Below are 24,396 nucleotides of genomic sequence, written 5' to 3'. Positions count from 1 at the left end.
ACCAGGTGTGAACTTCATTCTGTGTTGCTTCTTCCAGTGGTATTTCCGTTACTTTGTTTGCTGTGTTTTTTTCCTTTGGTTTGTTTTTTTGTTTGTTTTTGAGAGAGAGAGGCAGCAAGCCGCGGAAGGGCAAAAGGAGAGAGAGAATCTTAAGCAGGCTCCATGCTAACCATGTGGTTGCAGGATCACTGCAGGGCTTGATCACATGATCCCGGGATCATGACCTGAGCCAAAATCAAGTCAGACACTCAACTAACTGAGCCACCCAGGCGTCCCTGTTTTCCTTAGTTTTTGCTAAGACATTCACCATACATATGTTAGAGAACCTTTATTGTATTGCTCTTCATATATTAGATGCTTATTGAATATTTAAAGAAATGTATGAGTTTTAATAAAGTTTTCTTGTATTTGTTAGCTCTAAGTGGTTACAGGAAACCACTTACGATGAAATAAGAATTATAAATACCACCTGATCCTTTCAGTAGAAGCTTTTTTCCCTCCTCCCAGCCCATTTTGTTTGTAGCAAACATGTTAAATTTAAAATACAGTCTTCTCTTGTGTCTGTGCATTGATAGAACACTTTTCAGAAATATGCATGTCTAGATAAGCTAAAAAAAAAAAAAGAGAGAAAGAGAGAGAAGAAGTACAGTGAGGTGGTAAGAGCTGGGCTCTGGTCTAAAAGAAGCTTTGAATCTTAACTGGAGCTCTTGCTGTCTTAGTGACACTGGGAGGATGACTGCTCGGGGGCCTAGTTTCCTAACCTGTGAGCTGATTTGGTATTAATGTGGCATTGTGAGTATATGAGATAATGCATGGAAGCACTTAGAAGTTTCACTTTTGGAAAGGTAGGCTAAATAATAATTGGTCAAAGTATACTTTAAGACAAGAACCGTTACTTGAGATAAGATGGACATTTCTTAATAAAATATTAAACCCACCAGGAATATAAAACAGTCTAACAACTTAAAACTTGCAAACACTCAATAACGTAATCTCAAAATTGAAAGAACTATAAGGAAAAATGGTAGGTTTTTAACACATTTCTCTCAAACTGATAAAACAAGCGAATTAAAATCAATAGCAGCAGTGAAGGTTCAAACGACTAAATCAACACATTTAGCCTGTATTACAGAAAGAGAGCATTGGCACAAGAAAACTTTGGAATATAATTTCTTTTCAAGAGCAAGTTCTGCAACTTGCTTTGCAGAACAATTACCAAATGGCCATATGCTGGGCATTATAGCAAGTTTCAACAAAGTATTGAAATCATACAGAGCATGGTATCTGAACATACTGGAATTAAACTATAAATCAATACAGAAAGATTACTAGAGTATTCCAGTATGTTTGTAATGCAAGCAGTGCACTTCTCATTCACGTATGGGTTAAAGAAGAAATCACAGTGGACATAGAAAATGTTGTGATGAATAATGGTAGAAATAAAAACAAAATGTACGTGATGAATGTCAGCAGGAATAACAGTACAGACCTTCAAAACCTGCTTCTCTGTAAAAACAGTGAGAACACTGGCAAAAATTGTCAAGAGTCTTAACCAAAGGTCCACAACAATCTGAGGAGCATTTATTCTAGAAAAATGGCTGAATCTCAATAAGAACAGTAAGCTTTGTGATACGTCGATATGTCCTATTTTATGTCCTGAGTTTCCTGATGTCTTAATATGTTCTATTCCATTCTAACTTCCCAGCTCTGCAGTAGCCAAAAAGCTAATAGCTTATAGTCCTAGTAAAAACCAGCAGCCTGGCAGCCAGGGGAGGAGGCAAAACAGAGTTGGAACTCCTTCAAAGTCCCATTTCCAGAGAATTGTGGGTTGTGTGGCAGTTCCCTGGAACCCCTCATGCACAGGGGTTGTCTTTATTTGAAGTGACTCATATTTTGTCTAGTGAAAAAGCCTTTCTCTGGGGTGTTTCTCATCAATAGTCATCGGCAGCTGTTTAACTTCACAGCTGCCTGAAGCAGCAGTAATGGTCGGGGCAAACGAGAAGCTGACCAAAGAACTTAAAGGGGAAAGCTGGGCAGTGAGATGTTCATAGGGAACTTTGAAAAGCCCCGTATGTTCCTGGGAAGCTGGAAGCGCACACACGTGGGCAGGGCTGTGGGCTTGCCAGGGAAGATTTGACAAGGCTCTGTGTTCTCACCTCTTCCCCAGTGTTGACGTCTTGAACAAGCAGACAGTGAAGACTAAGGCAGAGCTGTCAACTGCCTGCCTGGGCATTGAAGGCATGCCCCAACACACACACACACACACACACACACACACACACACACACACACGCACAACCCGTAGCAAAGTCTGGGAGCCTTACCAGTTGAAGGCATTTAAGTTATCTCTGGCCAGTCATTAGCAGCCCACTAAGCTAACCCAACAGGCTAAACACAAGAAAGAATACAGAATTTACCAAAATAGTTCAGTAACAACAAAAGCAGCAATAAACAAACAGAGCGACAGGGCTTGGTTTGGGAGGTATCCGATGCACAGACTTGCCACATAATATTATTTAAAATGTTAAATGTTTATTTAAAAAAGTCACGAAACAGACAAATGAGAGTATGGCCCATACACAGAGAAGAAAACAACTAATGGAAACGGTCTTTTTTAGATTCCACACATAAGTGAGCTCACACAGTATTTGCCTTTCTGTGTTTGGCTATCTCACTTAGCATAATGTCCCCCAGGTTCATCCGTGTTGTAAATGACAGCATTTCCTTTTTTCTCATGGCCTGAATAGTAGGGCCTGTGTCTGTCTATATTTTTTCTTTATCCATGTGTCCACATTTTCTTTATCCATTCATCTGTTGATAGAAATGTTGTTTCCATGTCTTGGCTATTCTGAGTAATGCTGCAGTAAACATGGGGGTGCAGGTATCTTTGCAAGATACTGATTTCATTTCCTTTGGATAAATACCCAGAAGTGGGATTGCCACACATACAGTTCTATTTTTAATTAATTGTTAATTACATATTTATATATAACCATTATTAATTGTATAATTAATTAATATTACTTATTATTCCCATTTATTTGGGTCTTCAATTTCTTTGATCACCTTTAAGAAGTTCTTAGACGAATATAACAATACGCTTCCTAAGGCTCCATTCCTGGAGAGTGATTCCGTTTCAGGAGAGGCCCAAGAACCTGAGTTTGCAGGTCCTTCTGATGCATGTTGTCCTGACCACAGTTGGAGACATTCTGCTGTGAGACTTGAAATGCTGCTCTTGGCTTTCTGTGACAAGAGGCCTGGCCAGCGCTGCCTGTGAAAGGCCGTTCTGATGGAGACATTGTGGTGCGGGGCTAGGTGAACACGCTCCGAATCTCTAGGCTCGAATCTCATCGTTGACACTTGTGGATTCTTGAACAAGCTACTTAGCTACTTAACCCTTCGAGTCACAGTTTCATCATCTTTAAAATGGGCAAAACTGGCAACCACCTTGTTAGTTTACCATGAGTGTTCAATGAACTGGATGAGAAGGGTAAGGCACTTAGCACAGTGCACCCAGCACATGATGAATACTCAGTAGATGGTACTTTTCTCCTTCCTTTTTATCCTCCTGCTCTTTAACTCCTAAATTATTTGACCAGGCCTAACAGCCCCAGATTATCTTAGAGATTCTGGTTTTAATAGTATTGGATCTTTGGGCTGTTTTGGTTGGTTATTTATTTGTTTGTTTGTTTGTTTGTTTATTTTTGTCCAATAGGAGCATCAAACTTCTTCTCTAAGCCACTTGATTTCTTGCAAACATAAATCTCTCTTCCTTTTTTCCTTTCTGTACAGATTAGAAGGCCTGAGGCCTTTCCATACAGAAAGGAAAAAATGAAGCATTTTTACGTTCAGTTGTCAGTGCATTTCTATATATGATCATTTTTAAACATGTTTATTTATTTAGTTATTTTGAGAGAGAGAGTGTGTGCTTGCACGAGTGGGGGAGCGGCAAAGAGAGAGGGAGAGAGAGAGAATCCCAAGCAGGCTCTGTTCTGTCAGCTTCGAGCCTGATGCAGGGCTTGATCTCACAAACCATGAAACCATGACCTGAGCTGAGATCAAGAGCTGGACACTTAACCGACTGAGCTACCCAGGCACCCCGATATATTTGATCATTCTTTTTTTTTTTTTAATTTTTTTTCAACGTTTTTTATTTATTTTGGGACAGAGAGAGACAGAGCATGAACGGGGGAGGGGCAGAGAGAGAGGGAGACACAGAATCGGAAACAGGATCCAGGCTCCGAGCCATCAGCCCAGAGCCCGACGCGGGGCTCGAACTCACGGACCGCGAGATCGTGACCTGGCTGAAGTCGGACGCTTAACCGACTGCGCCACCCAGGCGCCCCTATTTGATCATTCTTAACTTAGAGATATAAAATGAGCAGGATGAGGGGCGCCTGGGTAGCTCAATCAATGAAGCATCTGAATTCGGCCCAGGTCATGGTCTCATGGTTAGTGAACTCGAGCCCCGCGTCAGGCTGTGTGCTGACACCTTGCACCTAGGAGTCTGGAGCCTGCTTCAGATTCTGTGCCTCCCTCTCTCTCTGCCCCTTTCCCACTCACACTCTGTTTCTCTCAGCCTCTCATAAATAAATAAACATTAAAAATTTTTTTAAAAAATGAGCAGGATGAAGGATCACCACAATAATCGTATGAAGGTGCATTGGGCATTTTCAGTGGGGTTTAGGCTTTCAGTTGTATTTCCCTTTTATTATATGGTCCTTTTTAATTGTTTTCAGCAGCAATGTTAGATTCTCAAACACAAATTATTATCATGATTTTAAAGTTATAACATTCTCTTACTTTGGGGGGAACTAAAATGATAGCTATCATTGTATAGAATGGAGATAGGTAGATGACCATGCTGAGAACCACATTGCTTGCCCTGGGGAATAGAGGCCAGTACCAAGCACATATAAGATCCCTGAGGCTCAGAAAATTTCTCCAAGTACTTTTAATATTTTGAGTCCCTTAGGAATAAGTTCTGTAATTCCTAGGGATTTTTCCTCTTTTCCATTCTTCGCCTGCTCCTTGGTAAGAGCAAGCAATAAACTTCCTTGATTATAGCATCTCAGATATTTAGTATTGACTAAAATTTCTTATTGGTACTGTCAGTGTTCAGGGCTTCCCATTTTGCAACTGATGGAGGTTTGTAAAATAACTAGGGCCTTTGGAATTTACTGTTCATAATCTTAAGTAGTTTTGGAGGCATAGTGAAAAGGTCAGGTCAGTTCCCATTTTTGCATTAGGCAGCTTTATGACAAAGTCCTGTAAGTATCAGATAATGATAGCCAACAGTATCCATTAAGACAACCTCTTTTATTTTTATTTTTTGTAAAACATGAGTCCATTTAAGGTAGCATGCCCTGTCTGTTATTAAAGAGGCTCCCAGGAAAAGGAATGATGACACAGAAGTATGCTCCTGTTTTTCATTTTCAGTAATTGATGTCCTTTGCTCAGTAGTGACACAGTATTGAACTTTTAAGGATTCCCTTTGTAGCCAGCATTGGAGAGGGATTAAAGCAATGAGTCTGCCAATATGTAATCACTTCTTTCTTAACTTTGGTCAGACCTTCTCTACTTTTAATAACTTCGGGTTCAGACCCCTGTGATTTTTCCATATGTCACTAAGCCAGATTGTGGTAAGCGTTTGTGTGGCCTGCATGCGCTCAGAAGCTTTGTTAGCTGAAGTCAACAATATCAAGTAAAAAGTAGCTTTTAGTATCTGCCTGTAAGGCTGGGTACAAAGAAAGCTATGGTTCCTGCCCTTGAAGGTCTTACACTCAACGACAGATAAGACCGATACTGATAGATACAAAAAGCATATAAACCCCTTTGATGGTGAATTTCATGGCATGTGAATTATATTTCAGTTTTTGAAAGTGCATAGACTTTGAAACAAAAACGTGTAAATAACATTACAGGGGTAAATACAAATCCTGGAATAGTTATAGAAAGTTAATAGTGGGAAAATTTGGTCAAAGGATTATTAAAGGGAAGTTTCTTTCTTGTTGCAAGTTTACTGAAGGGAATGAATTATGAGACCCACTTGAAGGGAGAGGAGAGAGGTTTTGGAAAGAGCACAATCTGGGCTCGATGCATAACTGGCAAATAGGATAGTAGATCAGAATGACTTAATGAAATGAGTCCGTGAATTTGAGAGAAGTGGAGAATGAGTGGTATTCATGGAAACTGATCAAGAAGGCGAAGAAAAAGAATCTGCAACATATGGTTTTCTTGGGGGTTGTGCTCCTTTGTAAGGGCTTGGTTGTTGTTGTAGCTCTGCATTGCTTAAGGCTCCCTGGCTAGGGAGCTTTGCCCATGCAAGGCTGGACTTTAAACTCACTCTGGCTCTTGGAGGCATAGGTGAGCTACTGGTGTGGCTTTGTGCCTTTCTAGGAAGGCTTGAGCTTTTTGGGGTTGTTTCTTGTTCCTTAGGAAACTTCCATCAGGGAAGTGACGATGGGAGGTGGCCTGTCAGCAGGGACCCCATGTGGTGGTGACATTTCAGCTGTATAATTCTTGAACGGCAGAGTTCACGGGGAAACTTAAGTCTGAGAGCCCCTTCTAATTACCCTGGGCTGATGGTACCTGACCTGAAGCTAGAGCTCATTTTGTTTATTTTCCACTATATACTGTTTGAAGAGGGACCAGTTTTAAGTAATTGAATGTTTTCAGGTTATTAAGGATAGTGTCCAGTCCATTTTAGAAATAATCAACTGACAGCCTATTGTACCACATCATTCAAATCATTGCTAGACCCCGTGACATGTTGAATTACCCCATCTATTATCGATTGTAAATTTTACAGCATGACAAGCCTGACATGGGCATAATTTTTTCCCTATTGTTTTTTGCTTTGTTTTTCAAATTATGAAGGAACCTCAAACCAGTCACACAGCTGTATGTCAGTGTGGATGCTAGCACCAAAGATAGCCTGAAGAAAATTGACCGCCCACTCTTCAAGGATTTCTGGCAGAGATTCCTCAACAGCTTAAAAGCCTTGGCAGCAAAGGTAAGAATTATGACATCTTTAAAAGAGAGAGGGGGGGAAAAAAGAAGAAGTGGAGAGAGGTGGTTTTTAAAAAAAAACCTTCAACCTTGTTTTAGACTTCCACCCACTTTGATTATTCAATAAATATTTATTGAGTTCCTCTTAAGTTTGTAGCACTCTGCCTTTTATGTATAATTTGTCCTTCATGTATTTAGGGAGAGAGATACATGCTCCCAAAGTTAATTAATAAAACATAGTAAAGTAGCAGTTCATAGCTACCCTAGAAGAGATAGCAGCAAATAGTATATGTTTAAATACGAGATTAATTTTCTTGAATTTCTAAGACCAAATTTCCTACCTATAAGGGACTCAGCCTCAGAATTTCCAAATTTAATGCCTTTTTCTTCCAGCATTTGCCCTCTTTTATGTCTTCTCTTAGGTCATATTTACTTTCCTAGTCTTTTATTTATTTTGAGAGAGTGAGCACATGTGAGCGGGTTGAGGGCAGAGAGAGAGGGGGAAGGAGAGAGAACAGGCAGGGGAAGGGTAGAAGAAAAAGGGGGAGAGAGAGAATCCCAAGCAGGCTCCCAACGCGGGGCTCGATTGTATGATGTGATCCGTGAGATCATGACCTAAGCCAAAATCAAGAGTCTGACGCTTAACTGACTGAGCCACCCAGGCACCCCTACTTTCCTATTCTTTTCGACCTAAAGTAACCTTCTGGTTCTTCTTTTCCGTTAACCCCATATTGTAACAGTTGGTATTTTCTGTTAATTCTGCCTCTCTTCTCTCAAAGCCGTTCCCTTGTCCTGTTCTCTTTGCTTTTGCCTTGCAGTCCTTCACACTTTACTCAAACATGGCAGGTAATGAGAGTCACCACAGAAGCTTCGAAAATTACAATTTCCTAGTCCTAGTGGCATTTGAGAATCTGCATTTTAAACATCGCAAGTGGCTTTTGATGTGCCGGCCCCATCTGGGACTCACTGTCCCAGAAAACCTCCCTCTCTCTCCTTTGCCCAGCCCTTACTCACTTTGCCGTTCCTGGCCCACCCTGTCTGGCCCCAGGAAGGCCGTCCTTCCCTGCTTATGTTGGTGTCTCTGCAGATGCGTCCACCACATTTTCCAAGTCTTTGGTTACCTCCCCAGAGCCGAGATTGTCCTTTCTTTCCATTTCTTTGACTTATGTGTGACCTTCCATGCTCAACTTCATTATTATCTCAATTTTGAAGCCTTTTCCAGTTGCAAACAGCTGCCCCTGTCTCCCTTAAGTTTTATATCTATAAACACACATTATTTCTGCTGTTTTATCTCATCGTCTCTCTTCTCGACTGAATTCCTTACTCATGTCTTAATTCCACACGAAGTCTGCACAGCACATCTTATGGTACTTGAAAAGTGTTTCTTGAAAGAATAAATGGGTGGAAACTCAACAGAGCTCTGTTGTGGTAAGATGTATACATACATTTTCTGGGCCGTTCAGATGATTAAAACTCCCCCTTCCCCCATTTTATGCCTGAGAAGTTAAATCAGTGCCTTTTTGGGCAGTTAGCACTGACGGTATTTAGGTAATGCAAAATAGGCATTTGGTTTCTCATCTGACCGGTCTTGGATTATTTAGAAAGCTGGCAAGCCAGGTGCTTCTTGGGCTCCTAAAGTCTCTTCGTCTCTGGACTTCACCCTCAGCTCTATCCCCTTCACTCATTGCCGAGACAGGAGATACATGGCGTACAAGTCAGAATGCACTTAGATAGAAGCCAGACAGCAGGAGCTGGCATTATCGGACCCATCTGAGATTGTTACCTAGGCTGTATTCTGAGTCAGATGTGGACGATGAGAAGCAGGCATTAGTAGAATGGCTTAATAGCTTCTTTTTTCTTTTGGCCAAAATTTTCCACAAAATGTATTCTTGCTTGGAGTTACAAGCCCTTAGATATCCTATTCAGTTGTAAGTACTCTGGGTTGACTCATTGAGAGTAATGAAATAATTCAAAGTTGTGCAGTATTTTCTAACCTGTGAGCTTCTTACATGTAACGTCATAAATTGTGTCCATGTAACTCTGATTGGAAGATTTTCCTTGGGCTGTTAGACTATCCTGGCAGATTACGGCAAGTGCTTTCTAAGCATTCTGTAGCAATTAGAGTGCATGTTTCTTATTGTATTGTTCATGTTGCCATTTAAGAAAGATCTGTGACAGGGAACTGCTCTTAAATTAACTAGATCTAGCTATGTTACTTCCTTCTGAATATCTAATATTACTGGTACAGTAGGTACTATCAAAGTTTTGCTTTACTGCTGTTTAATACTCAAAAATAACACTTATGTTGTAGCTATACTTATTAGCTGGGCTCCAACATGTTATTACTGTAATCTGGCATCACTTGAGTTTTTAAATAAAACATTTTAAATGAAAGTGACTTTAGATACTTTAATTAGAACATCTATGCATTTATATTATTATCTTTATTGCCTGTTTAGGCTTTTAGTACGTTAGTACTTTTTGTTATTTGTTTTAGGCTTAGCAAGGAAAGGCATTAGAATTGAAAGAATTTCTTGAACTTTCTAAACAGAAAAATTTGATTTGTCCCAAGATTTTCAGCCTGTTTATGAGCTAGTGTAACCCAAAGCAGAAAGAGGTAGGGTATTTGGGGGTTTTTTGTTTTTTGTTTTTTTGTTTTTTTACTCATGGCTAGTATAGTATTTTCATTTCTGGATCTTTATCCTTTGTCAAATTGTTCTGCTTCAAATATGAGGAGAGAGATATATTGGTACTTGGGTATATGGGGCTAAAAAGCAATTCCATCAAGGTAACACAGCAAAAAATGTGTTAGCTTCAATTTCCGTCCACGACAGCTACTTGTCACACAGTTTTTTTTTTTTTTTTTTTTTTTTAAAAAGAAAAATCCATCTTGTAAATGACAACACTGACTGCCTTTGGCAGGAGACTTTTATCAGCTGTGTGACCAGATGTGTTTCTGCTGCACATTGTTATGCCAGGCTGAAGATCCAGCAGGATAAGCAGTGGTATTGATATCCTTGAAACGTTATATTTGAAAAGAAAGACAAAAATAGTTGTCTGCATTACACATTCTTAGATCTCAAGAGTGAACAGTAGCACTCTTTTCCGCAAATGTGAGCATGCTCTGCCCTGATGTTATTAGAGTTAATATAGTTTCATTGTTAAGAAGGGCTTATTGTACATTAATGAGGTAGATTTGTATCTAATAAGAGGTAAACCAGTGTATCCATGTGGCCCACAATTTGCAGCTTAAAAAACAAACATTTAATATTTGACTTCCTTATCTCTGATTATAAAAACATTATGTGTTCATTACGGAAACTCAGGGGACGTAAAGAGAAGTATAAAGAAGCAAGGAAAGAGGTTACTTATAAATCCAGGACCTTGAGACACTGACTGCTAACATTTAAAGTACTTCTATTTAATCCTTTGGTGCTGGGGGGTGGGGGGCTGCGTTTTTACATAGGTAACTCAATTCTATATGTTGCTTTTTGTTGTTAACATGAGGTCATAGCATTTTTTCATGCTATTAATTTTTCTGTATGACCTTCGTGTTAAAGACAGCTTAGTTTTTCACCTCAGCGTGAGATCACAGAAAATACATATATTGGTTTCTGCACCCGGTTTCTGGCACGGAGCTCCCAGAACCCTTGTAGTGTTCTAAGTGGTAAGGCCATCTTGTTTTAGTGTTTCACCTTTGACCCCATACTTAACATAGGGCTCCTAAAACCCTTGTAAATTCCTAAGTGCTAAGACCACAAAGATCATCTCTTGTTCTAATGAGGTGACTCTGGGGGGACTCCTAAGTGGCTCGTAGATTGAGTCTCGTCACCAAAAAGATGAAGCTAATCAGAAGGCTGGAATTTTCTGTGGGTTCCCCGCCCCCCACCCCACTGTGCTTCCCCATTTCTCTAGAGAGGGGAGAGGGCCTAGAAATGGAGTAAATAATTGATCATACCTACATGAGGAAGCCTCCATAAATCCCAGTAGGGAGTTTGGGAAGCTTCAAGGTTGGTGAACACAGTCACACCAGAGGGTAACACACCCCAACTCCATGGGGACAGAAGCTCCTGGGCTCGGGAGCCTCCCAGACCTCACCCTGTGTACCTCCTCATCTGGTTGTTCATCTGTATCCTTTCATAAACTGGTAGATGTAAGTAAGTGTTTTCCCGAGGTCTCTAATCTGCTCTAGCCAATTAATCGAACCTGAGGGAGGAAGGTCAGAAGCACACGTGATAACCTAGACTTGACATTGTCTGAAGTGTGCTGCAGTGTCAGATATGAGTTAAGTTGTAGAACACCCAGTTGGTGTCACAGAGAATTGCTTGTGGGGGAAAACCGCCCACATGTTCGATGGCCAGACGTGTTCTGTCTTAGTGGAAAGGGAGACACATAGGAGAGAACACTGGGTTGTTCCCTACTCACTCGGTTTCCTGCTTGTTGGCCAGTAGGGGGGTCTAGTGAGAGTGTGTCATGTTCTGGCACACTTCTTCAATTGTGCGTGTCTGGCAGTAAAGTCAAATTCTTGTCTTTATCACACTCGAGAGGGAGCCTTGATGCCTGTGCTGCTCGTGAGTTGCAACATACACACGTTGTCATTTAAAACCATTTCTGAAGTCACGTGCAGCCAGAGATGGCATGTCCTAGTCGGTAGCATTGCTATTTTCATTATTGTGTGTCTTACAATCTAGAGTATCTTAGATGAAATGAAAGAGCATATCTTCTCCCTTACCTCCTTTTTGGGATGAACAAGTCTCCCTTCCATCGTTCTGACTAGTCCTGCTGCTTATTGACCCATTTTCTTTATTTCCGCCTCCCAGCATTGATGCCAAAGTCTGCTCTTCAGTCTTTGTCCATCTGGCTGTGGTCTGCATATGTTTTTTTATTGTCATCTTTTTTTAGGCTTTATCTTGCCCTTTACCTTCATCTGTTACCCATGAGCCTGCTCCATGGGACGGGCCTCCCAGGCTGTGGATTCTGTCCAGCCTGGGCTTTTTTGGTTTTTTTTTGTTTTAATTTTTTTTTTTTTAACATTTATTTATTTTTGAGACAGAGAGAGAGTGCATGAACAGGGGAGAGTCAGAGAAAGAGGGAGACACAGAATCTGAAACAGGCTCCAGGTTCTGAGCTGTCAGCACAGAGCCTGACACGGGGCTCGAACCCACAGACTGTGAGATCATGACCTGAGCCGAAGTTGGACACTTAACCGACTGAGCCACCCAGGCGCCCCTTAATTTTTTTTTTTAATGTTTATTTCTGAGACAGAGAGAGACAGAGCATGAGTGGGGGAGGAGCAGAGAGAGAGGGAGACACAGAATCCGAAGCAGGCTCCAGGCTCTGAGCTGTCAGCACAGATCCCGACCCGGGGCTCGAACTCACAAACCACGAGATCATGACCTCAACCGACTGAACCACCCAGGCACCCCCTGTCCAGCCTGGGTTTAATGCCACCATACCCTCCTCTGCTTGACTAAAAACCACGTCCTGGTTTTAGCCACGTTTGAAATCAGACCAAGACTGCCGTGCTTGGATCTCTCCAGCGGTGTCATCCAAAGCCAGTGTCTACAAACTGACTGGTTCCCTCCAGTGCCAGGAAGTTCTGTCATAAGTACATTTTTCTCCAGATGTGACTTCTGCCTAAGCTCATTCTAGGGAAAGATGATTGTGTTGCATGTTGGGTTCATGTTGAGGCACTGGGTGATTGGGTCAGGCAGATAATTGCTTCAATCTTGGGGACTCAGGAACGTCGCAGTAGGAACATGTAGGTGTGAAATTCATCTCTGTAGCAGTTTGCCGAAGGCAAACAGGTGGACGGAATTGTCCAAGAAGGGTCTAGAGAAGGCCAAAGAAGGAGCTGTAGGGAAAACAAATTTTGAAGCTTTCAAAATGAGGAGCATATGGGGAGTGAGTCTGGGAAGAATTTGATAAAGGTGTTGGTGCAGTTTCATGCAAGTGTGGTATGTTAACGTACAATTCAAGGAAACAGGTTCCAGAAAGAGAAGGGGAACGTTAAGTATGATGAAAAAGAAACTTGGTCTATCAGTTAGTCTCCAATGACTATGGCAAAAAGAAGTACAGTGTTTTGTGTAGAAGCCATTGTGTAATGGGTTGAATGGGGACAATAGATATTAATGTAATAAATACTAACTTTTTGAACCAAGAGCAACAATATTAATGAAGAAATGAAACGTATTTCCTTTTATCGGATAAAAATTTATCTAAGCATATGTGCTAATTTGAAAATAAATATTACTGTAATGAAGAAAATAAGATGACTCCTATGCCACCAGAAGTCAAAGGTGAAAAAACACTATCGCTATAACGCGTAGCTTCCGGAGTTTTAACTCTTGTGTGTATGTATATGTATGTGTATTTTACTTACAAAATGAAATCATGCCATACATATTTTTACAACGGTACTTCTTATTTATAATACCATATTTAAAATATTTATTTAAAATATCAACTTCTGTCAGCATAGATTAATTTTGCCTATTTTCTGGATATAACAATTTAATTTTGCCTTTGGCGGCCTTCCCTGACTCCCTCTTTCCCCCTCCCTGGTTTATATCCCACACTGCCCATACCCAGCACTTACGAACTTGAAAGATCCCTGAGAGAAGGCAGAGTGTCTGTGAGGTCTTTGTGCCCACCATGGTATTCCCAGCTCTTAATCACAGGTCAACACACAGTTGCCAGATAACCAGAATGCGATTGATCCACTCCCGTCGTGATGTGTATTCAGTTGTTTCCCATCGATTTGTTGTGTGTAGTAGTTACGAGCTGGGGATTCTGAAACAAGACCACCCAGGTTTGAATCCTATTTCCTACCACTTCTTGGCTGTGTCATATTGGTCGTGGGATTCAGTTTTCTCTTCTGTAAAATGGGGTTGATAACAGTGCCTTCCTCATAAGGTCTAGATAGAAACACCTAAAAATATCATAGAGTGCTTGTGTTTAAATTTTAAAATATAACGCCCTCTATCACCAATCTTGTGTATATAATTGATTTTGGACATCTTAAAAGGTACAGTACATGAGGTGGTAAATACTAATGTAACTACCATCTAGCTTAAGAAATAAAAGATTATAAACTCAGTTGCAGTCCCTGTGAACCCCTTTTCTATTATATTTCCTTTCCTTCCCTCTCTTGCAGAGGTAATCAGTATGTATTTTGTGTTTATTTTTCCATGCTATTTTTATACTTCACTCTATTTACACCTCCATAAACAGCTGTTTTCCATATTTTAAAACTATTTACATAATAGTATCATTCTATAAATATCGTTCTGCAACTTTTCCTTTTTTTGACCATTTAAAAAGTAAAATTTACCATTTTAAGTATTTTTACATGTACAGTTCAGTGGTATTCAATACAGTCATAGTGTATAACCATCACCAGCATCCATTTCCAGAACATTTTTATCTTCCCAAACTGAAACCGTATGCCCATTAACCAATAACCCCAGTCCTCCCCTCCTTGCAGTTTTTGCTTGTTGGTTCAATATTATATTTGTGAGATGCACCCGCGTTGCTACGTTTTGCTTTTGAGACACTGAAACTGCTACAGAGCAATCCGTCCTATAAATATCCCACAAGGTACTAATCATTCTCCTGTGGATGGGCATTTGGGTTTTTCTGTAGTTTTCAGCTCTGCAGTGAATGTTAGTGAAAGTGAGGCTCGTGTACCTGTGCCGTAGTAGTTTCTTTAGGGTCTGCACCTAGGCGTGAACGTTGCTGGATTGTAGGGTATACACATCTTCAGCTGGATTTTCCGCTTTTGTTGTTTTTCATAGTACTCAGGAGAGTGGCTGTACTTCAGAGGCAAGCGTATGAGTTTCCACTTTCTATCCTCACAAGCCAGTAGTATTGTTGGCTTTTAAAATTTTGCTAAGCTGATGGATGTGACTTGGCCTCTGTGGTTTTATTTTGCATTCCTCTAATTAGTGAGGTGAGCATCTTCTCATGTTCTGGGTCATTTCCTTAATCACTTTTACATACCTTGCTTATTTTTCCATTGGTTGTTTATATACATTTTCTGATTATTCCTTTCAGTAATGGTCTTTCCCTAACGTTGGCACGGTTTGTTTTCTCACTTCCTTCAAGACTCCATTCAGATATCCTGCCATCAGAGAGTCATTCGCTGACCATCCTGCGTAAAGGAGCTCCCCTCCTTGGTAGTATTCCTGTCCCTCTCCCCTGCCTGTTTGTCACATAGCACAGGTCACTACCTGACTTGTGTGTTTATCGTGGGTCTCTTCCCCAGTTCGAACATACGCGCACATATGCTCACAAGGGCAGGGACGTTGTCTCGTTCTCTGCTGTATCCTTAGCGGCTCCCATCGTGCTTTGCCTGTAGTGCACATTTAATAGATAAAGAGAATGAATATGAGAACACATGTATGCTGGTATTCAGGTTTCCAGAAATGATTACCCCCCACCATGGGCTATGTAAACAAATGTTAGAAGGTAATAAAAAGACACCATTCCTCCAACTTTGTGAGCCTCCACAGGGTCGATACCTCCGGTTCGTCAGAGAACCTAGAGAAGAGCGCTGCAGATTTCTGCTGGGCCAGAGACACTAAAGTTGATGAAGATACAGGTAACCACTCCTGGTTCTGCCCGGCTCCCCTCAGTACCTGCCCCCCACCCCTCCTGGCAACAACTGGATAAAAACTCCTCAGAACCAGTGAAATGGAGAGAGAAAATGTTCTGTGTCCGTGTCTCTCTTTTTACTTGACGTATATATTTACATACTATCAGATTCTCCCCTCCAGGGCGTGCAATTCAGTGATTTTTAGTACATTCACGAGGCTGTGCAGCCATCACTACCATTTCGTTTAGGAACATTTTCGTCACCCCAGCCGAATTTCCTTTTTACTTATAACGTTAAAACACTTTTTTAAAAACGCCTTTGTGTTTCGTGCTTGGGTCTCCAAATACCTGTGTTTTTCTGGAAAGTGTGTGCTGCCTCCAGGGTCTACCCAGCAAACTCGCACAGGCTCGCGAGTGCGGCCCCCGCCGACCAGCAGCTCCCTGGGTGTTCGCCCCTGGGAGCCAGGCCCGCGCCACTCCAGCCTTGCTGGTGACACTGGAGGCTAGGTTCAGAATTGAAATAAATATAAGGCAGACCTTTGATCTTGCAGAGAGCATTATTACTGCAAGTTTCTGTGTTTAATAATAAAGCGCCGACAGCTAACATCTGTTAAATGATTGCCAAGTTCTAGTCCTGCTAATCGTTTATGTGCATCATATTGCTTTATCTTTGCACACTTCTTCTGAGGGAGATATTGAAATCACCCTCATTTGACAGATGAGAAAACTGAGGCTTATGAAGTTGTTTGGCCTGTTACCTGTTAGCGTTTGCTTATCCTCTGTAGCCACAGTGGAGGTCACCGTTTCTGAGAATCTGGATACAGCTACTGAATATCAGAACCTGAAAACTGGTATTTGAACTCGGGTTTGGTTCCAAAGTGCTCCATTTTGTCAGTCAGTACTCTCTATATCCGGAAGATCGAAGTTAGTCCTGTTGCCTAAAATGACCATTTTCCCTTCTTTTATTTATTCTTTGAACCGGGACAGTAAGACGTATTTATTTCTAGATGATGTGAAGAGGTGGAGATTTTCACGGGTCAGCAAAAGTTTATGAAAACATTACAGTTCTGTAGCTCTGTAATGATCTATTGCCAAGATATTCTAGCACTGAGGGAAGATTTCATCTGATCTGAATAACATCTTACTCATAATTTGCTCCTTGTTTCACATGGGAAGGAAGTTTTTTTGGATTTAATCCTCATAATAATGTGTGATTCAGAGTGCTACCTGATGAGCTGTGAAGACTGACAGTGGTCTTCGTAATTTGATGAAATGTAGGTCCATATGTAGGTCCATGTATTGTGTATCAATATATTATAGTGAGATCATGATGAAAATGTAAACATGATTGACTGTTAGAAACTAACATATTTTAGTGAGTGGAAGAAAATTGCACGTTTTCCTGTTTTCTTAGAGGTGTTTTTGGCTGAGAATTGATTGGTTCCAATAACCTCCTTCCTCCACCACTTTTAGAAAGAGAGGGGCTGGGACTAAAGATTATTCTAATCAAGACTTCCGAATTCCTACTCTCAAACAAAAAAAGAATTCCTACTGTCTTGCAGTTTACCCCTTCTTTATTGTTATTCGCTTCTAAGACTAAGTCTTTTTCTTCATCCTTTTCTAAGGGGAGAATTACAGAATGTTCCAAACTGAATTTTAAACCATATATTTGGTAGCCCTACCTAGCAGAACATGGTAAAGTGCCCTTTGCTGTTTCTACTGGGTGAAATGCTCCTAAACCCGCGTAAAAGGGACTCCAGGACTCCAGGGGTGGAATAATTCAACACCGTGTTGCCCGTTTAAACAAAGCCTCAGGGAAGCATTGCTGGGTGACTTAGTCTGCAGAGCTGAACGTTGGGACTTCCCCATTGGATAGATTTGTGTGTCTAGAGGTGGGCATTCAGACCTAGCCTTGAAAGAAGAAACCTGTGAGGTGGCCTGTAGGAGGAATCCGTGAAGAACCCCTTGCATCAGGCATCCTGCCAGGAGGGTCTGTATCTTCATCACTCTGGTGCTTAGTAAGTACTCACAGCCACTGTTGAAAACAACCTTATCTCAGCAGCACAGAAAGTCCCATGCTCTTGCCCCCTGCCCCTCTTCTTCATCTCAGAGCACTGAGAAATACTTTTAGACTGAGAAACTTGGGAGATGGCCGCTGATCTGGAATCGGCCTTGTGTTCTTGTTAAATAGATGAAGTGGCTTTTGAGAAAGCCTCTGGGCAGCTACCCCACTGTGGCCGAGGGCCTGCTTTGCCGACACGGCACTGCACAGACAGGAGTAGAGTTCCTTCCCAGCTGGGGCGGCCTCTGTACTGATACCCTGTTCTGTGGAGCCTTGGCTTTCTTGAGCCTTGATTTCTAGAGCATGTGTAGCCACTTCTAAACCCCGGAGGGTGACAAAATCCTTTGTGACCCTCTAGGCCAGGATATCACTATTACTTGTCAGTACTCTTCTGTATCAATTTATCCTGGATTCTGCGGGCCTCCTAGGTTCGGCTGCCTTAGACCAGCTGTGGCTCCCTGCTTTGTATGAACGCTAGGAAGTGTAGTGTTTAGCCAAGGCATCTGTATGATGCTAAACAGGGAATGTGGGGTACTAAGCTGGGTAGCCCTCCTGGCCAATCAGGGACATCCAGTGATTTCTGAGAATCTGTGGGTACTGCTGGCAGATCATCCTGTATTCATCCAACGGAACACTTTGGTAGACCTTCTAAACGAAGGTCTCATCTCTAGCCACAGAATATCAGTGGAAGGTGATCAAGAAAATCTGGTAAGGATAGGGTCAGATGCTTGATACAGTTGTCCTTAGCCGTAATCAAAAGCCATGAGAGTAGGCAAATGGGGACCCTGGCCATCTTGCACCTGGCAGAGTGTTCTTCACGTGGTCCAGGGCTACAGCACACGTTCAAGGTGGAAGAGGTTATAAGTTGGACAGTTTGGATGCTTTTGTTAGCGTGAACTTCTTTGCTATTAAGATCAACCTTGATTCTCAACATTGGTAGAGCAGCAAGACGATGGGGTAGATCCTGGCGCGGCCTGCTGCAGGCTTTTGACAGAGCTTGTGCTCCAGAGCCACACTGTCTGTCTTTGAATGCTGGCTCCACCTTGGAGAGCTTTGGGACCTTAGGCAGCACGTTCGTGCTTCAATTCTTTTATCTGTAAAATGAGGATAATAGGGCACCCGCCTGACTGGGTTATTGTGAGGATTAGGTGAATTGTTACAGAAAGTGTTACCGGAAAGGCCTAGAAAGCAGAGGAAGACTTAATAAATGCTAACATACTTACAACTCTCCAAAAAGGGTGAATGGAAATGTGTAATCTACATTTCAAGTTGAGGATTATACATGTTGTGAAATTTAAAAATATGTTATTTTAAGTAAAAATTACTCAATGAAAATGCAGACTTAAATTTATATATATTTTGGATATGTGCATTTTATTTATTTATTTAAAAAAATTTTTTTTAACATTTATTTATTTTTGAGACAGAGAGAGACAGAGCATGAACAGGGGAGGGTCAGAGAGAGGGAAACACAGAATCTGAAACAGGGTCCAGGCTCTGAGCTGTCAGCACAGAGCCTGACGTGGGGCTCGAACTCACAGCCCTCACAGACCGTGAGATCATGACCTGAGCCGAAGTCGGCCGCTTAACCGACTGAGCCACCCAGGCGCCCCGGATATGTGCATTTTAAAGCATTCCAAGTTTACCTGTTTTGACTGTTTAGACCAGAATAACTTTTTTTTTTAATTTTTTTTTTTTTTTAACTCTAACTCTTTACAGGCAGGAGAAATTCAGTACAGGAGAGAGGTTCTAAAAAGAGTTTTGAGGGACACCTGGGTGGCTCCATTGGTTAAGCATCGACTTTAGCTCAGGTCATGATCTTGCATTCGTGAGTTCGAGCCCCACATTGGGCTCTGTGCTGACAGCTTGGAGCCTAGAGCCTGCTTTGGATTCTGTGTTTCCTCTCTCTGTCCCCTCCTGCTCGCACTCTGTCTCTCTCTGTCTCTCAAAAAATAAAACGTTAAAAAAATTTTTTTAAATAAATAAGAGTTTTGATACAAACATCTGCAGCACATAATCTAACCTATTGCTTTACTTCATGTGTATAATCTGTGGATCCTTTTTTATCTTCATTTTTAAAATGGGACAAATATTTGTAATACTTAAAGCAAGTATACTTAGACACATACACATATATATTTAGACACATGTATGTGCATATATGTTTTTGTGGTATCTGTGTGTTTATGTGTATATGAAATACATATGTACGTATGTATGTATTTTGCAGTATCTCCAAATAACAACTTTAAGTCGCAAAACACGAGAAACTGTAATGCTCAATACATGAAAAGAAAGCCCTGTTTCTGTCTCTTAGGATTCTTTTCTTTGTGAATCATTACACTCCTTCGTGACCTGTTAACATAAGAGGGAAAGAGCCCTTGTTTTTTGCCTTTAGAACTTACGAAATACTAGTCAGGCCTCTCGTTTCTTTCCTTGAATTTTTCTCAGTTATATGATGGTGTGTTTGGGATGGGGATAGTTTTGGAAAAAAGATTTCTAAATCAAAGTTTAAAATAAAGTTAATAAAGTGAACAGTTAGTAAAGTTTAAAAAGTACCAGCCGATTTTAAACTTGATGAAAATGCTACTACCAATCATTAAGCAGAAGAATAATAAACCCAGTAGAGAAATAAGACAAAGATACAAATGCTTAATGGAAAATGAAATGCAAATGGCCCATAAATATAGATAAAAATATCAGTGAGGAAACAAGTACTCCCACACAACTCTGGTGAGAATATAAATTGGTCCAATCTCATCTTTGAAGGACACTTTTATGGTATCTATTAAAATAAAAAATGCATGTGCCCTTTGAGTGAGTGGTTCATATCTCGTGATTTACCCTGAGACCTAGTTAACATCCACATGAAGTAACATATATGCAAGATTATTCATTGTGACATTATTTATAATAGCAAAAGATTGGAAGCAAACTAAATATCCATCAGTTAAATAAATTATGGTACAGCCATACAATTTAATTCTTTTTGACCCGAGTGTCTGAAAGTGGAGGGAGATCTTTGGCCATTTTCCTCTTCGTCTCTTTTCAGAGTGTTCTTGCTTTTCTTTTTTTTTTCTTTTTTTGTTTTAAATTTAATTTTAAATTTTTTAAAATTTACATCCAAATTAGCATATAGTGCAACAGTGATTTCAGGAGTAGATTTTTTAATGCCCCTTACCTATTTAGCCCATCCCCCGTCCCAGACCCCCTCCAGTAACCCTCTGTTTGTTCTCCATATTTATGAGTCTCTTCTGTTTTGTCCCCCTCCCTGTTTTTAGATTATTTTTGTTTCCCTTCCCTCATGTTCATCTGTTTTGTCTCTTAAAGTCCTCATAGGAGTGAAGTCATATGATTTTTGTCTTTCTCTGACTGACTAATTTCACTTAGCATAATACCCTCCAGTTCCATCCACGTAGTTGCAAATGGTAAGATCTCATTCTTTTCAGTTGCCCAATAATACTGCATTGTGTATATATACCACATCTTCTTTATCCATTCATCCATCGATGGACGTTTGGGCTCTTTCCATACTTTGGCTATTGTCGATAGTGCTGCTATAAACATGGGGGTGCATGTGTCCCTTTGAAACAGCACACCTGTATCCTCTGGATAAATGCCTAGTAGTGCAGTTGCTGTGTCATAGGGTAGTTCTATTTTTAGTTTTTTGAGGAACCTCCATACTGTTTTCCAGCGTGGCTGCACCAGCTTGCATTCCGAACAGTGTTCTTACTTTTAAAAAGGATAACCATCAGAAGCTGCCTCAAGGAGATAATTTTTCTAGGCAAAAGAATTGCAAATACTGTGTCAAATTCCTCTTCTTTCTAGTATTAACAGTCATTACTACTTGACCAAAGCAGGGAAGGTGTTGTAGAAGCTAAAATAGGATTGTAAATCAGGACATAGTGGGTTATAGAAAGTAGGACATGTCAATTGTCTCATGTAGAAATATTCTCATCTTAAGCACTTTTTCAACATTACATATATTTGTTTGTCCTAAATATTCTAGCCAACACTAGTGATTGGTCATCTTAAACTTGTTATGTTACCATTTCTTACAGTGTTCACTGAAAAACATTGGCTTTTTTTTCGCGTTCTATCTCCAGTTTGTTTTCTTGTTGTTGCTTTTTAGTGTTTTACCCTTTGGAGGCTTCTGGGCAGTGATTGTGTTTGCAGTTAGTGCTTGGTCAAAGTGGTTGACTGGAACCTCAGGGCTATCTTTCCAGTCCTCCGAAAGTGAGCATAGTGGAGGTACTTGATTCCACGGCAGCACCATATCAGCTTTGTAGCCTTGGCTAAACTCCTGCTAAATGTCCATAAAGACCTTGCTTCCTCATCAGTTAAATGGGGTTAAGAGGGGTTCCTTACATGCCAGACGCCGTTCGGGGATTAAATGACGTTACACGTGTAAAACGCCTAGTACATTCATTGGTTGGCACGTGAACTCACTAATGTTAATGCTCTTGTTAATGAAATTAGTTCAGACTTAAATAGTGGTCATCTGCCTCTTAGAATGATTTTTGGTTACAAATGATTGTCAACATTTTAGAGACTCTGGTTTTACTGTATTTATGTCGGCCACCTCTTACTTTGAGTTTATTATGTTTCAAGTCCTGTGCTAGGCCCAGCAATATAATTGGATATGGCCTGGTGCCCTTGAGGAACTGTAGTCTTCTGGGGACAAATGGACAGTTTCAGCAGGAGGTGACCAGTGCTGGGGTAGGAGGTTGCACAAGGGCTACAAGAACACGGGGAGACACTGGGATCAGAAGCTTCCTGCGGGAGGTGATGGGAGCTGAGCCAGAGTGTTAACCGTCAGTTACTATTAGGGCATAATCTGTAAGGGTCACAGATTGGTACAGAGTTAAAAGTAAGCTTCCCTCCAACCCTGGTCTCCCAGTAGCCCAGAGCCACCACTGACTACTAAGATGCGTTCCCAGTGGGAAGGAAGAGCCGAGCTTGAAGATACGGAAAGCCTGTGTGGCTTGTTAGCAGGTTCAGTTCTGCGGGAGTCCAAGAGCAAGGGGGTCGGTAGGGTGAGGAGTGGAATGACAAGAGAGGAAACCAGTGTTGGGAAGGAGGTTCCTCAACTGTGGTAAAAAACAAAACAAAACAAAACAAAACAAAACAAAACAAAGCAAGGGCGCCTGGGTGGCTCAGTCGGTTGAGTGTCTGACTTCAGCTCAGGTCATGATCTCGCTGTCTGTGAGTTCGAGCCCCGCGTCGGGCCCTGTGCTGACGGCTTGGAGCCTGGAGCCTGCTTCATGTTCTATACCTCCCTCTCTCTCTGCCCCTCCCCCGCTCATGCTCTGTCTCTCTCTGTCTCAAAAATAGACATTACAAAAATAAATTAAAAAAAAAACATAAACAAAAACCAAAAAACAACCCTGATCTCTGCCAATCAAAAAATGCAAAATGGTCTTAGAGCTTTCGCTAGTGCCTAGCACACCAACAGTTTAAAAAAATTTGTTCAAATCTGTGGTTCTAAAAACATTCTTAAATAGTCATTTGAAGGTGAAAAGGCATTTTTTTAATGTATATACCAATTAGATACTTTTTTCACTTAAAAATTATGTTGAACAAAAACATTCATAATAGCTGTATAACCATGGGGTCATGAGTGATATTTTAACAAGTTTTCCACTTTCACCAAAAATAAAATCTATGATAACATTAGAGAAGAAAAATGTATATTTTATTTTTAAAGTTAGCTGTAATTTTATGTAGGTCATTAGTGTGGCAGTGGGTAATTTATCCCATAGAAATTTCTAGAACTTGATGGTCTAAATAACCAAATATATAGAGTAATATCCATTTTGGACAGATGGCTTTCAGAGCCAGCCTTTTTCCATTTGAGCAAGTGGCTTTTATATGAAGCCTGATGTATATTAAGGTCAGCCCTGCGTAGATTGTGGCTTGAATGATCGTGAATAGTAGTGACACACTATAGCTCAAAAAATGATAAATGGGTTTTAAAGATCTAGCTATCCACAAGTTAATAGAATTTTACCTACCCTTTGACCTTCGACTCGTATATCATCAGATTATCTGAAGGATATAGGAAGAGACACCTCTTCCAAAAATAGGCATAACTACAGACCATTTCGCTGTAGGGTGCTGGTTTCCCAGTACAATACCTTTCTTTAATTTCCAGATTTCATAGAACATATGAGTCTTTCACTACAGTGTTTTTTTTTTTTTTAATTTTTTTTTTTCAACATTTATTTATTTTTTGGGGGACAGAGAGAGACAGAGCATGAACGGGGGAGGGGCAGAGAGAGGGAGACACAGAATCGGAAACAGGCTCCAGGCTCTGAGCCATCAGCCCAGAGCCTGATGCGGGGCTCGAACTCACGGACCGCGAGATCGTGACCTGGCTGAAGTCAGACGCTTAACCGACTGTGCCACCCAGGCACCCCCACTACAGTGTTTTTAATTGGTATATTTATGAGGGCAAAATCTATGTATTTTTTCAAAACATAACATAGCATTTAAAACAAAATGATGATGCAAGGAAAGTCCTGAATGACATTCCAGATACAGTGGGTAGATCATCAGAGTCCAGTGTAGATGATTTGAAAAGCTCACCAGGTTGCGGCCGAGGGGGCCTGGCTTCTGGATTGTGCCGGCAGCGTGAGAGGCCACTGTGCTTCACTGCGCAGTGCTGTTAACTATGTTTGTTTTCACTTGTTAAATCCGGAAGTAGTGTTGAACACATATTATAGACT

The 24,396-nt window shown here is 40.9% G+C and overlaps 1 protein-coding gene across 1 annotated transcript in view; it reads left to right on the top strand.

Annotated features, from left to right (window-relative positions):
- Nucleotides 1–24,396, top strand: part of LOC122471375 (S-adenosyl-L-methionine-dependent tRNA 4-demethylwyosine synthase TYW1) — a 212,950-nt gene that overhangs the window by 122,379 nt on the left and 66,175 nt on the right. Inside the window, exon 13 of the mRNA XM_043559879.1 lies at nt 6,880–7,015. Coding sequence (XP_043415814.1) covers nt 6,880–7,015 — 136 coding nt within the window. The remainder of the gene's footprint in view (nt 1–6,879; nt 7,016–24,396) is intronic.

This window comes from Prionailurus bengalensis, chromosome E3, assembly GCF_016509475.1.
Source record: "Prionailurus bengalensis isolate Pbe53 chromosome E3, Fcat_Pben_1.1_paternal_pri, whole genome shotgun sequence".
NCBI classification, from domain to species: Eukaryota; Metazoa; Chordata; class Mammalia; order Carnivora; family Felidae; genus Prionailurus; species Prionailurus bengalensis.
The sequence above is the reverse complement of the archived record's forward strand: the minus strand, read 5'-3'. Positions and strand labels throughout refer to the sequence as shown.